Consider the following 26,137-nt stretch of genomic DNA (forward strand, 5'->3'; position numbering starts at 1 on the left):
GTAAGTGAATCGGGTATGGTTAAGAGGTACAAGAGAAGTAAAACGAACTAGAGAAGTAGTGTTTATTCCTGAAGTTGTTTCATTCTCACTACTGTTACATCAATTCCTGAGCAGCTATCAATGTACAACCTTACTTATCAGACACCAATGAAGAGGAAAATAATCCAGAACCAGCTAATGAGGACACACAATCAGGAAGACAGCTGAGAAATTGACAAAACCTAAAAGCACCTGAAAGATTGGTTGAGTGCTGTTTTGTGGAGTATGTGGAACTGGAGAATTATTGCCAAGTTGTAAATTTGGATGTCTTGGAATGGCAGGTTGCAATGAATGAAGAACTGAAATCTTTATCAGAAAATAAAACATGGTACTTAACTGATCTCCCAGAGGACAGACAAGCTATTTCAAATAAATGGGTTTACAAAGTGAAATGTCATGCAAATAGAGATATTGACAAATTTAAAGCTTGGTTGGTGGTTAAAGGTTCTTTCCCAAAAGGCAGGCATAAATTACTACAAAGCATTTAGTCCAGTGGTACGTTCTGAAACCATTTGTTCTGTAATTAGTGTTGCTGCTAATGAAGGTCTAGATCTGATACAATTTGATGTCAAAACTGCATCTATGTAAGGGACATTGAATGAAGAGATTTATCTGCGTCAACCTGAAGATTATGGTGACACATCAGGCAGAGTGTGTAGATTGGTAAAAAGTATGTATGGGCTTAAGCAGTCTCCTTGCTGTTGGAATACAAAATTCACAAATTTCTTGTTGCATTATGGTCTGAAGGAGAGCAAAGCTGCTCCATGGTTTTTTTTTTTTTTTTTTGCAGTATCAACGAAGAGCAAAAGTTGTTACTAGCATTATTTGTTGATGATGAGCTTGTTGCTACTGCACATAAGTTTAAAGTCAATTTCTTTGAGGAATTGCAAAGAGAATTTAAAGTAACTTACAAAGATGCTGAATTTTTCTTCAGTCTTGAAATAAAAAGGTTAAGTAATGGTGATATATTTATTGACCAACCGAATTATACCACCAAAGTTTTAATGGAGTTTAATACTTGGGATGCAAATCCTGTCTCTACACCTGTTGAGAAGTGTCAGCTTGCAGTGGAAGATGATGATGATTGGATTAACCGCAAGAAAATTCGTTACAGACAAGCTGTTAGCAGTCTGATGTACTTGGCTGTGGCTACTCAACCAGACATTACTTTTGCAATATTTTGTTCACAATTTTTAGAAAAAGCTGATTACAGACACTGGTCAATGATTAAGAGAGTCTTAACACTTAACCGGCTGATCGCCTATTAATTGGCTTTTTATCACCAACACCTACCAACTGATCGCCTATTAATCGGCTTTTTATCTCCAACGCCTACTGACCGATCGCCTATTAATCGGCTTTTTTCGCCAACGCCTACCGACTGATAGTCTATTAATTGGCTTTTTTTCGCCAACACCTACCAACCGATAGCCTATTAATTGCTTTTTTCTCGGGGCTACTTAAAAATAGCCTATTAATCAGTAGCCATGCCGATAAACAATTGCCATTTGCTATATCATCTACATTTTATTATTAGTACTGAGGTACATTGCTCACTTACGTTAAGTGCGTTGCTTCACAAACTCACTGTTTCACACCGTTTTTTAAAAAAATTTACTGTTCATGATAAGCGAAAAAATGGTACTGGAGAGTTTTATTTAAGAGATTTATCAGATTGTCCTGACAGTTATTCAGGAAGTGATAGTGGTGACGAAAGTGATGGTAAGCGAGAATTGGCGGATGAGCAGCCGGTCAGACGTGCGTATGCTGTTGAACTGCTAGCGGTCAGTAAAGTGTTAAAATATGTTAAAGGAACAATTAATTTTGGAATATTGTTTCAAAAAGCCTACAAACCTGGAATCCTGGAAGCATATTGTGACGCTGATTATGCAAATGATTCTAGTACTCGAAAGGCAGTGTCTGGCATGATATTTAAATACAATGGTGGAACTATCAGAACTATCAGTCAATGCCAACAGTGTATTTCTTTAAGCACCACTGAAGCAGAATATGTTGTAGCTAGTGAGGCTACCAAAGATGTAATATGGCTGAAGTGTTTATTTGAAGACATAGCTCCTCTGAAAGTAACCCCATCACTACAGGTTGAAAATGCAAGTGCTGTTCACCTGACTGAAAGCCCATGATATCATCAAAGAACTAAACACATAGATATTAGGTATCACTTTGTACGTGATAAAGTTTTAAATGGTGACCTATATGTTGATTATATCTCTGGTAATGAACAACTTGCTGATATTTTCCCAAAACCATTGCCAAGAAAGCATTCTGAAACTCTAAGAGCTGCTCTTGGTATTGTGAACATTACTTTATAAATTGAATTCAAGGGGAAGTGTTAATGTTATGAACTCAAATTTACTTAATGCATTTATTTTATGCTTTTTTTTGCATGCGCAATGTCTAATTTGTTTGTATAATTCTTTTGTCAACATCCTACTGTAGTTTAAAAACACTGTTCTAAAGAAATTGAAATGTAATGTTACCACTTGTCTTTGCTTCACACACTGTAAAAGTAATAAATGTTTTCCTGGTTGTTTAATGTTAAATAAATAAAATTTTATGTAGCTCTTCATGACTGACTTAATAATACTTTAAGAAGCAGTAAGCCTTCTTCCTTTTCCAATTTGTCCCTGCTAAAGTTAGTAACAACTACAATCAGTAAAAAATTTTGCAAGCGAGAAGAAAATGCTCATTTTTCTGTCTGGAAAAAAAATGTTCAGTACACCATGCAGAAATTTCAAATGTGTGTTTTGTAGGAATATATTTTCCCAAATACATACAAAAGAAAATAAGTAACAATGTAGAATATTTCATTTAACAATGATATTGCATAAAATGTAATATCATTGTTAAGTTACTCAAAACATTTTTTCTACTTAGAATGGTTTTACACTTTTTATAATGATATGGTATGGTTTTCCAATTTCCCTGAATTCTGATATATAAAGTTTAGTTACCCTTGCTATAAATTATCACACTGAAATGTATCTCAGTATTCCAGTAAAAAACTGATTAAAAAAAACAGACATAAGCAGAAAAAAAATGAATTATTTTGATTATTGAATATTTAGTAAATGCATTTTATTTTCAACAGGGAAAAAATGTGAATGACAAAAGGCTAGCATAAAAAGATTTTCAGTGACAAATTAAGAAGTTAATTTATGAAAAAACATGTAACAATGCTCTGTATTGGGCAGAGATATCTTTCCAAATAAAATTCCTTTGCAACTGAATTGCACATAATGAACATTAAGAAATTCTCCTCATATAGCTCAAACTACTTTTCCCGAAATTCAGCTTGAAACAAAGCTATTAATGTTTAGTGGTTTTACTTACTTAAGCACTAATAGACCAAATAATATGTCAAAAAATTATTATTTAAATGATTATTGTAATGCACATCCCATTTTCAAATGATGGACGAAAAATAGAGAAAAAACATGCAATGAAATACTAAAGCGATTTCAAAATAAATTTATACATCAGACCTTAATGAGCAGCATCAAAGAAAAAGGTAATAGCTGAAAACTTTCAGTCTTTAGCTATAATATATATAATAGTATTACATTATGCATTAAACATACCTGAGACCATGTCCCTTTGTGCCATTTAAAAGCACACTCAGGCTGTCTTTTACATTGTCTTCTACGAGGAGGAGGTTTTGGTTCAAAGCAGTCTTCATCACTGATAACTCTTTCTTCGCTCACACAGTGAGGATGGCTGAATTGCTCATTGAATCCGCAACTTGCAGGACACTAAACAGAGAATTATTTTAATACATTTAATAATGGAAATTCTGTAGAACTCTAGCATTATGGACTAAATAGAGCTCATAGATGGTCCAGATAATTAGATTGTCATTTCTCACTAGATCAATTAGGTACTTTCTATGTTGCTGTTCAAAGAAATTGCAACGTAAAGAAAGTATGTACTGAAAAGTTTGTATAAGATGTAAGCTATGAAAACTGCAAGGAGAAAGAAACATGTATATATTTTAATCGTTCATATCATTACAAGTTAATTCATCAGATTCTGCGATGACAAGTTTTCATAATGATCTTCATCCTCAAGGTAAGACACCTATGTATTATATAATGAAACTTGAAGCTCAATTATTTGACTCCAACTACCTTTTCAGCACAATATCTAACAAGACTCCAATCACTTGGTTAAAATGAATTTTGTACAACAGTGGGCAATTATGTCTTTTGCTGATACCAAATGAGAAGTAAATTATAATTTATGGGTGTTAACAATTCTTTCTCCACTCTTAATGGTGGAATTTTGAATTGCTTATGAAATGGACAACTTTTTTCAGTAAATTAAAGGGTGATAACCAAAAACTTACCACATTCAGAATAAGTATTAATAAATAAAAAGCATATTAATAAAATTTGTTAAATTAAATAATGAATAAAGGCATATTTAATTAAATAAAAGGCACAGATACATCAGTTCATGAATCATAATCATGAGTGTAAAATTACAGTTCAAATAGAGTATTATGGTTGTATTATGCTTATATTAAAGCCTGTATTAAAATTACTGCAAAAACTCAACTATTAATGAAATTTAATTAAAAAATATCATTGGAAATTATAGCTACTTTCGTGTTTTGACACCCACTTACAAATTCACTTTAGTTTCAGGAAGTCAGTCAAAACAATAAAACATTTATAATATTATTATGTCTTCCACATAAGTGGAATTTACTTAATTTAACTGAATATAAATAAATCAAATAACACTCTGTATGATTTTGAACTTCCTATATTACCAACAGTTCCAAATATAATACAAGCTTCACATTAAATCATGCAAACCAAATTTTTACGGTATAAAATTTTAATTCAGCTTCACCAAGTCACCATCTTTCATCTTTCTGATCCTTGAAAAGTCTACCAGAATATTTTGCTGTATGAACATAATCACTAGCTTTAGCCATGCAAATATAAAAAGCATATAACACAATTCAATTTGACATCCTTGATCTTTCTCCAGAGCAAGAAAAGAGTATTCACTTTTACAGGTAAAGAAAATTAATACATGAAAGGAATAATACATTTGACCCTTTCCGGCACACTATCTTTTAAAGTCGTAGTTTTGATAAAAAAAAAAAAAAAAAAAAAAAAGGTAGGCAGTCTAATTAGGCCTAGAGGAGTACAGAAGTAAAATTTTGTGAAGATAGCACTTATCGTTTTAATTCTGTGGGTGTGTCCAAAGTGGCACACTGATTGAATAGAGCTTCGAAAAGAGTGCTGAAACAAGCATTGTTGTCAATGAATGGACCAATGAGATGCGAAGAAACAAAGAATACAGACTTTCAATTATCCTAGATTATCGGTGAGCCCGGTCTGGGCACACCTAGGGTTCGCCATTTGATTTTAAGCAAGATTTCAAGGTACAAATTTAAAACTAATATAGAATAAGGAGATTAGCATACAGCTGAAAAATAACATAGAAATTTCTTTTCAAACAATTCCTTTTATACCCTTAAAAAAATTTAGAAGATTTCTTTGAATAATGAGGTTCTTAAAAAAACAAACATGGCTAAAATATATGGACAGGTTTGTGTTGAGCTGCCATCTACTATAAATAAAGAAGGTTCAGAGTAACCTATAGTAACATATAAATCCTTTTTCATTCAATTTTTCTGTGCGTACAGAAGGAAATTTTTAGGTGTGTCCAGACCGGACACACTGTGCCGCAAAGGGTTAAAGGGAAGTGCCAGGCAGGCACAATAATTATGGAAAATGAGAGTCTCCATGGCAAAGTGATAATTAAACACACAATTTTAGGTTTCTAAATTATATGAAGTAAATGAAAATGAATTCATAAAGAAATCTAAAAATTGTATAAATTGGTTTATGAATAAAACTTTTCCTATAACATTATATAATCAGTTACTGAATAGATTCTGAATATTAAATTATAAACTAAACTGAAGAAGAGAATTAAATTATACAGACCTCAGTCCATTCTGACCATTGCCAAGTTGGGCAACTACGTACATGACAGGAACGTGTGCTAGGAGGTACTGGATCCGGGCAATTGTTATGGTTTTGTTTGTGCCCCTGGCTATTAATACAATCTACATTACGGTGCTGCACACCCAAGCCACAAGTTAATGAACACTATGGAAATCAATAAAATGATTTTTAAAACACCATACACAAATACATATAAGCAGTAACAACATATGAATATAGACTAGGGGTTCTCAACCAGGGAACAATTCACCCCTGGGAGAGATTTCATAGTTTCAAGGGGGGGGGGGAATCTGGTCAGCATTTTATTTAGCTGTTAAATATTTATTGTGAAAATAACAAATCCCTTTTATTCAATTTGGTACTTATCAACATTTTCTCTATTTTCAGTTATTTAATCTATAAAAAATTTAAAAAATAATCTATATCTAAATAAATGTATATATGTATTTTTTCAAGCTTGCAAAAGGAATGGCAAATTATCTACTGATGATGAAAGGGGTGCAGGGGGTAAAAAAGGTTGAAAAATACTGATATATAGTCTGTTAAATGAAAACATGATGACACAAAAATTTCTTCCAGGAAGATATAAAGTTGTCATTCAGTCGGGTTTCTGACATCACACAATGGGGAATTCTGACATTACACAATTATTCTACCTTGAGCACTAAAAAGTTTAGTAATATTGCTAGTACCTTCAAATAATTCAACAAATGGAGCCCTTTTACACACACAAACTCAACAATAAATTCCAAATTGAAAATATAAGATTTTGAGCCATATGCATCAATTGAGAGAAACTATGAAATAATGATTATGCACACAAAATAGTTTAAATGAATTGCAAAAACAGGCTTTAGAATGAATCACAAAATGGATAAAGCGCACAGTTACTCGGTAGCAGTACAAAATAAATGAGGAACAAATAAAAACAACTGCAACAGACAATGAAATCTAGTCACTCTCTTGAATGAGAAACAACTGTGTGCAAGAGCCCAATGCTTTGCAGTTCATCTCCTGTCAGGTGACATTATTGCCTGAAAATTTGTTTTTCATCTCTAAAATTCATCAGTAATTAAAAATATGTTATTAGATGCTTTTTAAACTCATGCTAAAAAATAAACAACAAGTATTAAAAGAAAAATGAGAATGTAAAACATATAATTTACATATGAGGTACAGGTTACGTCGCCAAATGCAAACAGGGAACCAAAATTAGCATAAAACACAATCTTGCAGAGAAAGAGGCATGCCAGACTTATGAATAATTTCGCAAGCAATAATAGTTTCATATAATCTGAGGTGGCCCAAACTGAAAGCATGAGCCAGAAGACACCATCTGCATGATGAAATGCATTGGAGGGCTGATGGGATGTTGCAAGCTGGTGCAAGATAATATGTTGTTGCGAGAGAGCTGAATACACATCGTAGTGTCATCAGTAGGCTGTGGAATCGTTAACCAAAAGCATCAAAGCTTCTTTAGAAACGGTGGCCTGGACGTTGGAAGACTACCACAACACAGACGATCGCTTCCACAGGATTACCACAATGGCAGACAGACGATTGCTTCCTCTTCTATGTGCAAGACGAAGTAGTTGCCACATTGCAACTCTCTGCTGCTGCAAGACCCCAACTGTCCCCAACTGTCCCAACTGTCTAAACTGCTTGAAGGTGGATTGCATGCCCGACAAAATGTAGTTTGTGTTCTTTTGACCCAATCGCATGTCAGAGCATAGTTAAATTGGGACTGTGAACATCGCTGTTGAACATCAGCACACTGAGCCATGCACTCTTTATAGATGTATCTTGATTTAACATCCAGAACGATTCCTGAAGGACAATGATAAGGCGAGAGCCAGGCACATGCTGTAGGGCATTCAAACATCGTCAAAAGAGACCATTACAGAGGAGGAGGCTTACTTGTATGGCCTGGGATGTGTGTTGAGTTGATGTTAAAACTAATCTAACAGCATTGTAGAAGTGACTTTTAGGTTTGCTTTACTACAAACAATTTGAATGCAAGTCCACAGTTAATGAGAAACTGTAAACCAGGAATTCTTGGTTTTTCTGAAAAAATATTTGTCTCTTGGAAAGTCTTCACCTGATTTCAAAGCATTACAGCCTGAAGATTATTAATCATATTAGAGTAAAATGCCAACAGTTTGAAAGGAGTTTTCAATTTCATTTGGTTGGCGAAAGATGTGTCCAGTGCATAAAAGTGATGCACTATAGTAACATCTTCCACCAATTCTCAATCAACTCTCCAACTCTTATCAGTACTGATCAAAATGGTGAGCCACCCACAGAAAGCTTTTTATTTTCTCCAGTGTCATGTATGCAAATTTATTACAACAGTGCAGTGTGATTTCCACCAAAGAATTCAACACCAAATATTCTGCTGCCTACTGCATTAGAAAGTGGTATACCAGTTTTACAGACATAGGATGCCTGTGTGCTGTAAAACATTTAGGTCATCCTTGCACATCTGAAGAAAATGTTGAGTGAATTTGAAACATGTTCGCAGTTTGCAAAAATTGACATGCAAGCAAGCTGCAAGCTTGGCATTCTCCATCAAACAGTATGAAAACTGCTACGGCATTTGTTGCTAAAGGACTCAGTTTCTCCAAGCATTTCATGAAGGGAACAAGAAAAAGCATTTTGTGCTGTGTAGACAGGGAAGAGGATGAAATATTCCTACTGCAGTTGGTTTCCAATGACAAGATAGTGTTTCATTTGTCTGGACAAATAAATAACCCAAAAAAATGTCCAAATTAGGGGAACATAAGAGCAACACATTATCAGGAACCACAAAACAGATGCATACAACTCAAAGAATATATACAAACTTTGATACCCTTAATGCATACAACTTAAAAGAATAAGTTTTCAAGTTGTGTTGACAGTGAGGTAAAATGGGCCTCGAGATTTAACATTTAACTTTTGGTCACCTCATTTCACTGACCTCATAGTATGCGATTTGTTTTTACAGAGGTTTATCAAAGATTCAGTATACATGCCTTCCCATCTGAATACTTCGTATTAGTTGAAGAAATAAATTACAGCAGCAGTTAATTCTATGATGGCTGAGAAGAGTTCAATGAATGAGTTAATGGCCGTGCTGCTAAAAGAGGCCACACTGAATATTTTTAAGTATCTTATTACAAACTTGATGCAACTGCAATTACTTTGCATTGCGTAACAAATTTCCATTGTTTTTTTTTAAAGTCAACACAGTTCTTTGATGGTGAATAAAGACTTTAAAGACAGCTTATATACCAATCAGTTCATTTAGAAACATCTAGTAAAAGTTTTAGCTGTTAATATTCCATAGATAATCCAGAAAAAATAAAGAATATGGACTTCCTTATTGCTAGTGGCAAAATCTCAGATAGATTTTGGCAGAATTTTAAGTTTCTGAAAATTGTCAAAACAACACAACATCATTAAATGTAATTGCATGTGTGTATTTTCAATTTCTGTTCACGTCAGTTTATAGCAGCTAATGTTTTTAACATAATGTACTAGTAAACAGTAAAAGCACTCGCAGCTTTTTACACATTGCTTTACTCTCAATAATTTAAATGCTTTTTTAAAAAGGCTTCTTATGTTTTTCAACAAATTTGCATTTCTCCACTTACTTAAAATTAATATGGAAATACTATACTTGATTCTATACAATACATACACCCCCCCCAAAAAAAAGAGCAAAGCTGAAAGTAACTACTAAATGTCCGTATAGAAAGAATGAAAGAAACAAAGATAAAGTTTTGTTCAACAAAAGGCAACACTTTTTGCCGGCTCTAGAAAAGAATTTTCGTCCATCTGATAGCTTTAATTAAGAAAAAATATTCCCATAAACTTTCAGTTCATAAAACTTTGTTACCTCTTCTTTGAAGTTTATATGCTTTAGTTATGTTAAAATTTACTTTATAGTACCCCACATAAATTTACCTATTGCAATTGTAACGCTTTTGTAAATTTTTCAGTTTTTGCAACTGTAAATAACTATTTATTTCAACTTGCAAGCAAGTTCTGCCCCAAAATTAAGGAGAAATTAGGATCAGAGTTTTAATTTTGGCTACATTTCTGCATGAAATAGATGAAAGAAGACATTTTTACTTAATTTATAGTTACAAGAATTGTAAAATATTACTTCAAACAGTGCCTACCTGCGACCATGGACCTTCAAGCCATTTGTATTCATTGATTAAATGACAGTCTTGTTTCATACACTGTTGTGTTACTTCAGGTTTCCTTGAAATATCACAAAATATATCAGGTATTCTCTGTCCACTGTCATTATAGCACTGAACTCTTCGAACCTGGTCACCTTTTCCACAAGTAGTACTACACTAAAGAAAGGGGCTGGTAAATGAAACATGGACTAGGTACAAATTTTATTAGCATTCTAGGCATAAGTGACTCCATTACTGCAGCACAACAACAGTAACTTAACTTATTTAAGATATGACTTTATCTATAACCTTTGATTGAAAAACTGAAAGGACAGTTTAACAAGCAGTAAATTAACTTGAAGAGAATAAGAACATTTCAGCATGAAGGCATATACTAGGATTAAAAGATACAAAAATTCATTGTTGTTAAAAAAAAAAAAAAAAAAAAACAGAATTATAGTAATGCTAATTTAAACATTTTTTCACTATTCTGGTAAATATTTTAGAACTGTGGATGATGGATCATATTCTGCCTAGAAATTGCGCCTATGTAAAGTTGGTTTTTGAAAAGTCTCTATAAAGTTGAGTTTTGTTACTCATTAAATATGATCACTCTACTTAAACAATACACAAGTAAAAATACAATAACTGGGTATAAATGGATTTCCACTATTTATAATAATAAGCATTAAAGTGCAGAATTAAAATTATTCAGATGGGGAATATGGAAGAATACAGTCGATTTTACTTTATCCTTAATCCTCTGAGTTTTGATGAAGACAACTACACTTCTTTCATGGGCAGAGAATGGAGTATATTCTGATGCAAAAACAGAGGTAGTTGCAAAAGGTCCAGTATACTGATCTCGTAGGTTGTTCCCACAAAAGGAATTGCTTTCTATGAATATCTGTAATCAGTTCAAATTAGAACAAATACTAAGGTTATTTTTTGCTTGCAGCAATTTACATTTACCCTACAAAAAGTTAATTGGCTCTCAAAATCTTAGGATGAGTTTCTATTAATCCTTATTCACTAAATTTTGCTTTCAGTAATTCTTGCCTTTACTGATTTAGATGCAAAAATAAACATTTTCACTTTCTGAAAAACCTATTTCACATATGAGAAATTTCCATTATTCCACTTTGTACAGCAATTCAGTTGCATACTGTATTCTACTGCTAAAATCATGGAGATTTAATCTAGTACAGTAAAAGCTCGACTATCCAGAAAGTTCAGGAAATGCAAAGCCAGATAATGAAAATGATGAAATAAATGAGTATATAAAAAGTGCAGTTCACAGTAGAAAAGCGAAATAAATGGATGAAGAAATTTTGAGTCTAAAATTATAAAAACAGTTCCCTTAATTGTTATCAGTTTGAGTAGCAAAAGGATACATTTAAAATTATTTAAGGTTTTGAAATAAAAGTGCATTTAGGATATAAAAGCCAACCTAATTTCGTAGGCCTTCAGCATTCAAAAGTAAAGCATTTCATATAATCATGAAACCCCACTGACCATAAAGTTGGTGAAGATTCCCGTCGAAGTTGCACCAATCATTCCAGCACAAGTGTGAAAGAACTGGGTGCTCTCCATTTAGTGTAGATAAGAAATGTAAGTTACAGATATAGCATGCAAAATTATTAAATCAATCGAGATAATTTTTCAGATTGCACAGCTATTGTTTATCTATTTCAAGTAAAGTTGCACATCACGCCTGTTAACGAACACTTTCCTCGTTGCTAAGATTATGTAATTTTGGCTAAAACTAAACTGGCTTATCAAGAATTAATTGGGTTAACATAAGACCAAGATGAAAGTCTTATGACCGTATTGTGACATCATACTTATTCATTATTGGCATTAAATCACTTTGCCTAATGACAGTTTTTGTTGAGTCAGTCCTGCGTGCTTTATGATGGCTTTACATGTCTCTCATTTGCCCAACTCTTCATAAAAATAGAAAAGAAAAAGAACTAAAATTTAAAAACATTCTAGTTAGTTGAGCTTTTTGGTTTGTTGAATGCCTGATTGTTGGAATTTTTTTTTTGCCACCCAGTACCTTCCTAAATTCCAGAAACTTTGCCACCCTTACCATCGCAATGCCCTTAATTCTAAAAATTTTGCTGCTCAATGCTTTTCTAGATTCCAAACATTTTGCTACCCCTAACTTTTGCTGCTCAATACGGGACATGACAGTTGTGAGTATATAGCATTACTTAAATCCAACTGGAACTCGTAAATTCTGATACTTCTCAACTTTTGTAAGAAATTTTAATTCCAGAACCCAAGTCAGATGAATTCATGTGACATTCTTCTTGAAACATAAGGAAAAAACTTACATTTCATGGTCTTAATGAAATATTGTTCAAATGATTTAATTTTTTTTTATCTTTAGTTTAAATACACAAGGTTTCATTTCATAATTTTTTATAATATATTTACCATTAACATTTTTATTGTATTTAATATTTATCTAATTAATATCTGTTTGAAAACGTCAGAGAAAAGAATTTTGGATAATCGAAAATTTGATTTTTTAAGAAATGAAAACACTGATTCTATATTTTGAAATCTGAATTCTATACTCTGAAATTCACTTACACTTACTGAGGTTTAGCTAACTGAAATTTTATTGTATTTATTTATCATTTAGTTTTATACTTCATTAATCACTCAGCATTTGTTTATTGTTTACCATGACTAATGACTTTCTGAGAAGGCTCCGATATTTTTAACTTTCGGTATTATGCCTTGCTACATAGTATTTATCAGTATAGTTTAATCAACAAGAGGTATAAAATAAATTTAAATTATTCCTAGAAATTCCTTTTTGTTTCATAATATAAATTTCATCCACCTTCATTTTAATATGAAATATATTTCATGCAAATCAATTATAATCAAATGCACTGATTGTTTTAAAAGCACCTTGTAATATCCCCTGTCTGAAGAATGTATCAAAAAGTTTAAAGTATGCAAATTTGCAGTTCTTTCTCGCCCAAAAAGCATGTAAAGCGAAGTTAAATAAAAGCATCCTTAAATTTAGATTACAGTAAATTAAACTGAAACTAAAATTTCCAATTATTATTATTTTTTAGTAAATGTGGTAGATTTTAATGGAATGAGTATCATTTCAACTGTTTCTTCAAATTCTCACTCATAAACAGGAAAAGATTAGGTAAATAAAATACTAAAAGAAGTTCTCAAAGTACCTCACTCCATTCTTCTGCAGACCAATTAGGGCAGGGTCCATTGCTACATTCTAAAGTTTCAGAAGGTTTACGACTGGTGTCACAATTGAAACTGTAAGAACCATTATCTGCATGGCACAAAACCTGGCGCCGCTTAATTCCATTTCCACAGCTAACTGAGCACTAGATAAAAAAAAATATACATATAAATAATTTGTACGTAAGCATATGAGAATTAATTTACTGCAATGATATAAAGTAAAAGTAAAATTCAAAGGATTTCATTTTTTAAAACCTCCAAAATATTCAAAATCCTTTAAAGCTGATTATAATAAATAAACAGCTCAATTTCTTTATTTTGCAGAAATACGCGCTAAAAATAATCAATGGATAATTTTTAAGATATATCACATGATAGCAGATAAACTGGATACAAATCAGTGAATCTAAGATCATGTGCTTAGCTTTGTATTGAACTACTTTTCATATAACTGTTTGATGCAGAAGTACTGGGTATTTCAAGAAATTCCTTTAGATCCCACTTGCTTACACACTTATCACATTAATTTATAAAATTTAAACTGAAGACATTATAATATTATGTATACGGAGGTAATAAAAAACAAGACTAAGCCGCCCCCCTGCTTCCTTAACGCTTTTAGCATAAAAGAAGTTAGGGAGCAAAGAATGATTTTAATACCATATGAAAACATGAAAGGAATTTATATATATATATATATGTGTGTGTGTGTGTGTGTGTATATATGTGTGTGTGTGTGTGTGCATGTGTGTGTGTGTATATGTGTGTGTGTGTGTGCATGTGTGTGTGTGCATGTGCGTGCAGTGTAACAGGATATATTAAAGAAAGATTTTTGTTCCTTACTCCTATCATTTACACGCATTCCTACATGCAGTAATTACAATATGATTTCTGACAAGTTTCTAAAAAGGGCTTATAAATTTAGAATAATACAAATAAGAGTTCAAAATACGATATTCTTTCAGTAAATCAAAGGCCCAAGGTGTTATTTCACAGTTACTAATTCCAACTCAGAATGTAATCAGTCAATTTGAAATATTAACTTTAAAGTTAATGTTTCAAATTGACTTTCCTGAGTTAAATTTTAAAAACTTAGGTGTCCAGTTTTCTACTGTTTATAAACATATGTACAAACTTCAAAAAGGGAGCATACACTAAACGTTTCCTAGATAAATACAACTTTGAAATCACATAATTATTTCTGAGTTGTAAAACTAAGCTTTGTTTTCCGAGTTTTGAAAATCAAATAATTATTCTGCAATTTTGAAAATAAGTACAAGGTGCACTTTTGGGTTAGAACTAAAAGATAATTTATTTTCTTAAACAAAAAGGTAAAAGTAACAATTTAAAAACAAGTAAAACTTTTTAAATACACAACTGCAGAATTTTGTATTTTAAAAGTATGAGGCTACAGGAATTTTTTCTGTTACTTTGAAACTGTAAATGAACTCAGCATTCAGTTCCCTAAAGTATTATAGCACTGGCTCTAGTTAAGTGTTAAGCCTGAAGATACTTTACATAATCTTCTTTGAGAATGCTTCAAATTACGTTTGCCCATTATTTTATATTTTGTACATCTACATCCAGTCTAGACCACAAATTTTCAATGAAACTGATATCTGAAGATTGGGAGGGATTTATAGCTGCTGCTAATACTGGAAAAGTAACAACATACAGTCAAAAGCCTTTAATCCGGACGTCCATAATCCGGAATGATCTATCCGGACCTCAAAGCTACAAACTTTCTTCGCATGCGTCAACGCATAATGCGTTAATGCATGCGCATAATAACTTTACACGTGCGCATATGCGTCTACGCATGTGCATAATACGTTTACGCATGCGCTTTTAATGTATAACGGATGGTATAAGCTAAGCTAAAATTATCTAATTATGTATTTCAGTTAATGTTGCAGACTGGGTTGTTCCTTAATCTTCTAATTGAATCCGGCTTATTATTTTTTGCAGACTGTTAGAGAAATTTTATAAAAGTATGCTTGAACTTTCGATTATGTCAAGAAGAATTTCCGATTCTACAGCTACCAAAGGATCTACAAAGCGAAAGCATGTTTCGATGTCCATCAAACAAAAAGTGGAATTGCTGCAAAAAATGGATAAAGGCATATCCTTTGATTCTCTAATCATTCCGAAATATGTTTACCAATTTCACGCTGCTCTGCGGGTGGGGGGGGGAAGCGGGGTGCAATGAACTGGAAGTTGATCATTCAGCACTATCCTTATCTTCAGGGCAGATGTTGTTATTTTATTCGGCTTATAATTCCTTACTAAATGTAGTATTTGATCTCGATGTACTCCGTCTTTGGTCATTATAAATATTACGAATACACATCGAATAGTTTTCTGGTTGCAATTTTCTAATTTCGACTATGCATAATGTATGCTTTACGCATGCGCGCGTTGAAAGAAATGTTTAATAAAGAAAACAAATAAATATTATGCTTTTTTTTTGTAAATTTTGATACTCTTTAGATCATAATTGCTCTTTATTTCATAAATTACGGTTTCATATTTTTAATTTTATCATTTCTGCATGCCATCTTACCAGATTTAAACTGATGATCTATAATCCGGAAAACCGATAATCCGGAATCGCCGAAGTCCCGAAGAGTCCGGATTAAAGACTTTTGACTGTATTAATTTTTATTTCTAGCAGTAGTTGTTAAAACAAGTTTATTTACTAGATATACAGGTATTCTTTTGCTAAAATATGAAACTTCCATCAAAACACAAAAATACTTTTCATTTCCCTTCAGTGTACCTAAAGTAATATGAAGGTTTATGATATAGCCAATAAATAACAAGTTTACAGCCATACCCTACAAAATCAAAGATGATTCTACCGGGTTTAGATGGTTTGCATTCAAAACGTTTTGGTTTGCACAAATACCCTTACATATGGTTTCAGGGTTTCTCCAACAGACATCAGGCCATATACCTTTTGAGCAATGCAAAAAGGTTTAGGCAAGTAGATTATCAAATATTTCATCTCAATGGAGTTTTGCTACTCTTTTAGCACAGTGATAGAGAAGCCAATTCCCCACAGCCTTGGGCCCAGGTTTGAATTCTAGAGAAAGTATGGATGTTTGGTAGTGTAGTGTCTTTGTGGAATGAGAACACTTAAAATGCTATAAAAAAGTCCTCTTGAGAGGTTGGTGGAAGGGAAAGAAGGGTTAGAGACCTTGTCTTCCATTTCCTGAGAGATTCTCTTTCAAAACTGTCCTCAATTAAAGTGTCCAAGGCCTAAACACAAGTAACAGATGCATTGTTATCTGTATTTCATTAAATTGATCATAGATCTGAATGAATTTGACTTGCGTTTTCTGGCTGCTCCTCCACTGCTGTTGAATTATGTTACAAACAATACTGGCTGAGTGGATAAAATCTCCGGGCACTAGTTCCGGCCCAGATTTAGAATTTTTTTACTGTCAAACTGATTGGTTACAAGGATGATTTCATAGAACATCCTCACACATTAAATTAGCACTGAAAGCAGGAGACATTCTTCTGAAATAGATTACCTTTATGCAGTTTACCATACTTATGATCTACTTATAAGTACTATTCCATGACAATATCCCTTTTTGTGACAAAATATTACATGATGCATTGATAATGAATTATGAATATTCCCATTCATTTGTTTGTCTTAATCCCATATTATGATGTGACTATGGTTCCTTTATTTAAAGACTTTTTTTTGGGGGGGGGCAACTCATGTATTAATTTTCCTAACTATAGCACTGAAAATGTAACACAATACTTTCACTATTTTGAATTATTCACATATTAGAAAACTATTTATATAATGTGAGTACTTTATTTATTTTTTAGACATAGATAGGGTGTTCATATCAATGAATGAAATAAAATTTCATTACTACTTTGATCTTCACAGTTTAGCTTTAAATAGGGTGTATATATATAAATTGCATTTGTCACAAAACTTGACTTTAAATGATGCATTCAAAATTACACCCCAAATACTGGATGAGAAACAGGAGCTTCTCTTTATATCTAATACGCTGAAACGAAGTTAAGCAATTTTAATAACATTCGTGATAATTCTCTGAAAACATTAATAGTTATATCAATATGGGATAATCTTTTTTTTCTTCCTGATCTTTTGTTAATTTTAAAGGCTTTCTCATAATAAATGTTAACACTTATGAAAGCAAAATAATAAAGATCTTGCAGTTTTCTTTCTAATTGTAAATCTACTTATGATTTGGATAAACCGTATTTCCTTGCTGAAAGAAAAAAAAAAAAAAAAAAAGACTTTCAGTTGTTTACAAATCTAGTGCTTGTATTTTTCTGAATGCTAACAGTGCCTTAAGTTACTGTGCCCATTTCTGTAGCAAAATAAATGTTTGAATAATATCACAGAGATAAGGATAGAAATGTAGCATGATGGACTTACGACTTTCGTTTATGGATGCAATTTTGGGTGACGTGTGTTGTTGCTGTAGATAAAACGATGATAGCTTGGCTCAGTAATATTAACATTTTTTATTTAATGCTAGAAAGGATATACATTTCAACACACGTTCCCTCATTTCCAGTCACATTGAATTGTCTCATTTACAGTTCACACGATAAGCATTTTTATAGGTAGCAAGTCCACGTAGGTAAAAAATCATAAAAGTTATACTACAGCTACGAAGACATCAGGAAGCGAAAGAGAGGTGAAAGCGTGCTTCACTGACTGCAGCTAGGAACAGAGTTAATGTCATCGTCGCATGCAATTTCCTTATGCAAAGTCTCACGTGACAACTGATGTCATTTCACTGATTACCAACTGGATTTGACAGGTGGTGCCATCTCTTGAATAGAATTTAAAGTATCTGTGAGAACGCCACAGTACTTCCCCCCCCCAAGTACCACTGGTATGATATAAATATTTTGGGTTAAATTTAACCGTTCTTCCAGATCTGGTAGTTTTAGGTTGCTCTCTAACAGGATTGAAGCCTTCTTCTGTGGGTAATGTTGATGGAGAATTTTCTGGATCTTGCATCAGAAATGCTGGTTTGAGATGATTGATTCTAATCACTGATTGTTTGCCGCTGCAGATGATAGTGAAATGTTTAGGTGTCCATTTGACAACTTTGAATGGGCCATTATACGAAAGGTGGCTTAATGGCATCATTGTGCATGAATGCGTGAAAAGATGTCTCAAGTGCAAGATGTACAAAATAGCTTGGCTTGTTATGCGAGGATTCTGGGGTTGGAGAGATATTACTCATAGTATCATGCAGACATTGAAGTAATGTTGAAGGATCGATGGCTGGAGTAGATGCTGGATGAAAGAATTCTCCTGGCAGGCGGAGGGTTGCACCATATAACATTTCAGCACAAGTACTACTAATGTCTTCATTGAATGCTGTACAAAGACCAAGCAAGACTAGGGGTAAGGCCAGTATGTGCTATTGTGACACTTCAGAGCTTGTTTTAGATATCGGTGAAATTGTTCCACCATCCCATTTCCAGATGGATGGGATGGTGTGGTTCAGATATGGCGAATGCCAAAGAGAGATGTGAGGGATGAGAACAAGTGAGATTCAAATTATCAACCTTGATCAGTAGTGATGATAGTAGGCATGCCAAATCTTGAAATTCACTGGGAGATGAACGCTCGAGCTACAGTTTCAGTAGAGATATTTTCAATAGGAAAGGCTTCAGGCCATCTTGTGTAACGGTTAATACAAGTGAGAAGGTAAGTGTAACAATTTGAAGGTGGCAATGGGCCTATCAAATCTAAGTGTACATGATCAAAACGTCTTGCAGGAAGGTTAAATTGTTGAATGGGACTGTGAGTGTGATGAGATACTTTACACCGTTGACATCTAATACATGAAAGAGTCCATTCTGTGACGTCCACGTTCATTGCTGGACAGATAAATCTGTCTGTGATCAGCTTTTTGGTGATGCAGATTCCAGGATGTGCCCAATTGTGCAAGGCATTAAACACATCACGTCTAAAATTGATAGGAATATAGGGATGTTTACTGTTCTCTATGTCACAGTAAATTTTAAGCACTGAATCAATGTGCAATGGTTGTAACTGCAGGGAGGTTTGTGGATTCAAGATTAGGTTCTTCAGTTCTCCTCATGCAACTGAGCTTTTGCAATTTCAGAAAAATCTGGAGTGGTGAGGTTGATATTGTTTATACGAGACAAAGCATTGCAATACAATTATCAGTACTAGAGATATGTCTGACGTCTGTACTGAATTGGGCAATGAAATCCAACTGTCGAAACTGATGAGGAGAACATGAGTCAGAGTATTTTTGAAAAGCAAAGATTAATGGTCGATGATCGGTAAAAATGATAAAGTCGTGTCCTTCCAGGCCAAATGGCATGTACAAGTACTCAAAGAGACCAAATGGTGTGAGGACAGCTGTTTTTGGAATGTCTGAGGGGTTTACAAGGATTTGGTGATAGGCATGGGTTAAATCAAGTGTTGAGAATATGCTCTTTCCTGAAAACATTTGAGTGCAATCCTGAATATGGGGTATGGGATAACGATCCAGAGTTGTAAAGACGTTTAAACGATGATAATCACCGCATGGTCGCCAGTTGCCATTTGCCTTATGAACCGTATGCAGGGGGCTTATCCAAGGACTTTTTGAAGGTTGAATGATGCCTTTTGATAGGAGAAATTCAAACTCTTGACGTGCAGCTTGAAGCAATCCTGGAGATAATCTCTTAGGTTTTGAGAAAATAGGGGGTAGCTTCAATATTATGGAAAACAGTTGACATTGGTGTCCTCTCAAAAGTTTACGAAGTATTCGTCAAGCTGGGGTAATCAGCAAAAATTTTGTTAAATTTCGAGTTACCCATCAAAATATGGATGCTAGTACTGAGCAGGTTCACTTTGGAATGTCTATCACAAGAATACAATTTTGTTTGTCCATCAACTAAACGGTTGTTTTTGACATCTATAAGTAAGTTGAACTTCATGACAAAGTGAACACCTATGATGGGTTGATTGACGTCTGCCAATGCAAAAGGCCAAGTAAATGAGCGACATAAGTTTAAATTTATGGTCAAAAGTTTGGTGCCATACATTGCTATTTTGGTACCATTAGCAGCAAAGAGTACCAATGCAGCTGGGTTTTTGGCATGCTGACTGTAACTCTTGGGAATGACAGATAAATTGGCTACGGTGTTGATTAAAAAGGTGAGCTTTGACGATGGATCGGCCAAAAGAATTCGATTAATATGGCGGTCGCAATGTTGGCCGACAAGCGATCGCCGATCTAGTTTTCCGAGTGCCAGAAATTGCATGGAGAAATAGATTTTCATGCATTGGAACCAAAATTAGCATGGTAGAAACAAATGTTGTTGCACGGTTCTTTATACTATCGATAGTGTCCATTGGATCTATTACGCCTTCTGTTGTGTTGGGAATGATTGTCTCTTCGTTCACAGGAATACTCATGGCTGTTTTTGATGGCTAGGGAAAGTTCATTTACTTGCTTCCTCAGCTCTGCAACTTGCTGTTCAATGGGAGAGTTAGATGCTGTAGCAGCACTATTTATGTGAGAGAGAGTTGTGAGATCTGCAATTTTATCAGCTACAACTGCGAGTTTTGGGAGATCATCACTTAAGGCAGCAAGAATACTCAGTGTATTTTGCGGGAGATGAGATATCCATCTCTCCAGCAAGGTTTCGCATATGGCAAAGTAATTGTGAAGGGCGTTGACTGCTAAGTTCTAGCCCCTGAAGAAGTGTACAGATCTTTGACTCCTCACTTTCAGAATGCAATTAAGCATGTTTTTAGTGTATCGTATTTGTCAGTAACTGGTGGGTGTAAAGCAATGTCGCAAACGCTATTGAGAATATCAGATTCAATTGCAGATATCACATGATTGAATTTCGTGGAGTCAACATTTATTTCGGTGATATCAAACTGGGCCTCCAGTTGTTCAAACCACAAAGTGGGGTTGACCTTCCAAAATGGGGGAGGCTTGATGGCATCATGTGAGATATTAAGATCGTCTGTGACGGTTTGTGGTGGAGCTATGATTCACAAAAACAAATATACATTGCCAATATGACAAAACAAATAAACAGACAATAAACAGAAAATAATCAGTCACTAATAAGTTCACATACAATACTAGTGCAAAATAAATAAAGTTAATGCAAACATTAATGTGAGAAAAACACTTTTGGTAGGTATGCTATCTGAATATAAGCATAAGTTTTAAAGTACTACTAACTAAGAATTTGCGTGGCTTACCTCCGAATTATACGAGAAATATTTGCTCAGTCAGCGGCAGATTCAGCATAAAACAATTCACTTATAGAAAAATATTCTGAAAAACTTATTTTGTGATATGTAACCACGTTGTAGAATATATATACAAATTTCACTTCTAAACACTTTGACATTTTGCATGAGGTAAGTTATGATTCACAAGCACATTGTTAAGGAGACACAACTGTTTTTCACACTATTTTGATGATAACACAAAAATAATGATGGATTACAATATTCGTTTGCGATAACAGACAATATTTTCACTTCACAGCACTTCATGAGCACAGAAATTGAGGATGCAAGCAGGTTCCAGGAGGTACGTGTTCACTAACTTGATGGGTCATTATTTATGGCTTTCGTTTATGGATGCCATTTTGGGTCGCATGTGTTGTTGCTGTTGTTAAAACGATGATAGCTTGGCTTGGTAATATTAACATTTTTATTTAATACTAGAAAGGATATATATTTCAACACATGCTCACTCATACACAGTCACATTGAATGCAGTTCACACAATAAGCATTTTTACAGGTAGCAAGTCCACATAGGTAAAAAATCATGAGTCATATTACAACTACGAAGACATCATGGAGCGGAAGCGGAAGAGAGGTGAGCGAGTGCTTCACCAATGGCAGCCAGGAACAGAGTTAATGTCATCGCCGTGTACAGTTTCTTTACGCGAGGTCTCGCGTGACTACTGACGTCACTTCACTGGTTACCAACTGGATTTGACAGGTGGTGCTATCTCTTGAATAGAATTTAAAGTATCTGTGGGAATGCCACAGCCTTTGATAAAGCTCTGAAGCATAAAATTCCATATACAGGGTGTCCCACAAAGGCCACTGTTCTTAAAATTAAATAACTCAAAAACAAAGATTGATAGAAGAATGAAACAAAAAGTATGTTTATTGGGACAGCTGTAAAATTTTGATACAAAAGTTTCCCATTTTGTTACAGAAGTTGCCGATAGGGGCGCTGTAGTCGCAGTACATTCTAGAAAAATGTAATAAACACTCTGCAAGCCAATGTTGCAATCACATCACAATCTTTTCAAAATGTCCATCTTTCGCAGTACAGAGGTAGTGCAAATGAAGAACGAAATTTTCACACACCTCCCGTAGTTTGTCAATGGAAATGGATGTACATGCTTCACAGATCGACTCTTCAAGCTCGTCCAGTGTTGCAGGCTTCTTCTGGAAGAGAGTGCCCCACAAAAAGTAGTCACAAGGGGTAAGATCGGGTAAGTATGGAGGCCAATCCATGTCTGTTCCAGTAAATTTGAAATTGCCCAAAGCAATAACTCTGTTCCTGAAGTATTCTTCAAGGAACTGAAATACCTGTTTGGTGCAGCGTGGTCGGGCACCATCTTGCATGGACCAGGAAGTGCCTGGTCGATCCTCCAACACTAACAGTGTGGTGACAAATTGTTCTAACATTTCAACATGATAGTCAGAAGTGATCGTTTCTCTCAAGAAGAATGGGCTGATAATACACCTTTGTTGGATACTGCAGCCCAAACAGTAACTTTGCAGGAATGTAGTGGTTTTGTTTCACACAAATGGAGGCTTTCAGTACCCCAAATTTGGCCAATTTTGTTTATGACACCATTCAGGTAAAAATGTACTTCATCTCTGAACCATATGCAGTAACATCGAATACATCATCATCAAGCATTGTGAGCATTTTGTTTGCGAACCTTCTGTATGTTGCACACAGCTCGAATGGGAATGGCTTGGTGACACTGGATCTTGAACGGAAACATGTGTAGCCTGTTTCTAGTATTCTGGGGTGCATGCTGGATTGTGTTAAGGCAGTTTTTGCTACAAGTCTTTGGCTGGAAATCCTCAGATTTTACTGAATAACTGTAGAAACTGTCGTGATACTTTTAAGAGTAACTACAGAGTACCTGGGCCAACAATCCCCATGAACTCATCAGTCATGCTTCCTGTTCATTGAAATTTATTGAAAAGCACAAGAATAGTTTTCGAATCAGAACCTTTTGCAATGTTAAATCGTGATTGAAAACTGCGACTTGTTGCCGTAGCACTGTAATTTAACCTGTGAAATTCCAGTACCAGAAAAAAATATTGTTCCATGGAATATATGATTTCATGCACATCCTTCAATATCATAACGCCTTTTCACGTTTTGACAATGTAACTGTCCACAGACTGATCACTCTGGACTTCAGATCACTCTTTATAGGGACTTCTTGGCAATAGAGTATACGGTGCCACCTATTGGCATTTTTATAACTAAACATGAAACTTCTCAATCAGATTTTTACAGCTGTCCCAATAAACATACCTTTTGTTTCATTCTTCTGTTTATGTTTGTTTTGGAGTTATTTAATTTTAAAAATAGGGGTCCTTTGTGGGACACTAGGTATTATTAGAAGTAGTCACAAGAATTAGATTAAAATTTGCATTGGAATATTAATATGGTATGAAATTAAAATATACAATTGTTTAACAGATGTGATGCAAGATTTCACAGACAATTCTTATAATGCACCCCCTTAATTACTGAAATTTAGATACAAGATCTATTCTAAATGTAGTTGAAATTTAATATTAATTCAGATTACAAATTAGGCAAAATTCAACATTACTGCAACAGTTTCACAGAAAAAAATAGGCATTTAAAAGAAAGTTGCTAGTACAATGTCCCACAACTGTAATATCAAAAATATTCTATTTTGCTCCTTGAAGAAGGAGGATATACCTTTTACAAATCTCTTTTGAAATAACAGCTTTTAATAAAACCATACAAATATAAAATTGGATTCTACTTAATTTTAATTTTATATTTAATTCAGAAATATTCACACACAGAGAAAGTAACTCACTTCAGCCCATGGACCAGTCTTCCAGACTGAAGAATTATCATCATAAAGATTCATATTATTTGAACATACACAGGTTTCAGAATCAGAAGGTTTAGTTTCTAAGCCACACAAGACAGGGTCTCCAGGGTCTCCCTTTGATGTAATACACAGCACCTGCCTTTCTCGAACTGCTCGTTGACATGAGCACTATTGCAAGAATTGAAAAATTGTAATTAATTTAAAAATACAGTGAGGTTAAAATAATGTTAACTTTACACTTAGATTAAAATATACATTCTAAAATACCTTTCTACAGTAACCAAACACTTACATAACTGATACAAAAGAGAATACACAGAGAATACAATAACAATGTCCTCAAATAAAACATTACTTAAAATAAAAATATCAAGTTGATCAGATAATAAGCAGGATTTTAATATACCTTAATTCAAATGCAATGCAATGTCCTAAAGTGATTCTGAAATTTTCATAGATTATTGTAGTTTGATACTATGCCTTTCTTTCCCAATTTCAGATAATGAAAAATTACCTAATTTTATTCATAGTTAACTCATGTAACCTAAAAAGCTACATACTCTCTGCATGAGTTTTCTTTATTAGTTTCACCTCCATGGAAATGTAGTAGACATGAATTGGAAGAACTTTTTTTCCGCATGCCCAGCTGTTATCAAACAAAGTCAATAAAAAAGATGCTAGTTTAAAACGTACCATTGCAGAAATTTTAATTTTTAGGACAAGCCTAGAAGGGGGTGATCAAACAGGTGAAAGGTCCTTTGAAAATGCTGACATAGTCAATTTATGTATCACCAGTACAGAAACAGTCTTCCTTTGATTATGGCTTGGTTTTATAATGGCAAAGCATTCAAAGGCTATCTGACTAAAGAGAGGAATGCCTGCATAGAAGACTTTTTAAGAAAAAGTGGCTTATATCCATGTTACACATAAGGAAAACCATGAAAACAACGCAGCCAGACGATTTGCTGAAATTTGAAACCAGTTTCAAATACCAATGTTTAGCGAATTTACTGCCCAGCTGCTAGTGAGCCACAGAAACAGTGAAGAGATGAATATCAGTAGATCATCTGAAAGGATTTGGAAAACATTCTTGTGTTGGTATTTGTATTCCACAGAAACTAACAGCTGAAAAACATCAGCAGTGAGCATTAGTATGCACCCCTCTGTTAACAAAAAATGTCTGCAAGAAAGAAACCTTTCTTAAGGCATATCATAAGGGATACGAAAAAGAGATTCTTTAGATTATTTATACTAATTTTTTTGAAAAAGGCAAGAGCCAAAATATAAAGTTACTAGTCTCATTAAGAAAATCAGTTGGACTGAGCCTAAAGAAGACTCTACTCTGCATATGGTAGGGAATGGAAGGTATGGTTTATTTTGAACATTTAGATAATAACCCAACCATGTATGCAGATTTCTTTATCAAAAGTCAGATAACTTAAAGTGAGCTTCAACCATAAAGTGATTTGCGTTGATCAACAGACCTAACGTAATCTTCAGCAGGATGAAATACTTAAACCATATACAGCAAAAGAAA

General features: G+C 34.0%; 1 protein-coding gene across 2 annotated transcripts in view; it reads right to left on the reverse strand.

Annotated features, from left to right (window-relative positions):
- LOC118185717 (A disintegrin and metalloproteinase with thrombospondin motifs 9-like) overlaps nt 1-26,137 on the reverse strand; it is a 690,813-nt gene that overhangs the window by 89,839 nt on the left and 574,837 nt on the right. For both annotated transcript variants that reach the window (XM_085807434.1, XM_085807433.1), the window contains 5 exons: nt 24,583-24,768; nt 13,432-13,593; nt 10,214-10,396; nt 6,027-6,191; nt 3,642-3,812 (listed from right to left, as the gene is read on the reverse strand). In XM_085807434.1, the coding sequence (XP_085663560.1) occupies nt 3,642-3,812; nt 6,027-6,191; nt 10,214-10,396; nt 13,432-13,593; nt 24,583-24,768 (867 nt within the window). The remainder of the gene's footprint in view (nt 1-3,641; nt 3,813-6,026; nt 6,192-10,213; nt 10,397-13,431; nt 13,594-24,582; nt 24,769-26,137) is intronic.

This window comes from Stegodyphus dumicola, chromosome X1 (genome assembly GCF_044657685.1).
Source record: "Stegodyphus dumicola isolate Sdum_Otavi_A_Nest chromosome X1, ASM4465768v1".
NCBI classification, from domain to species: Eukaryota; Metazoa; Arthropoda; class Arachnida; order Araneae; family Eresidae; genus Stegodyphus; species Stegodyphus dumicola.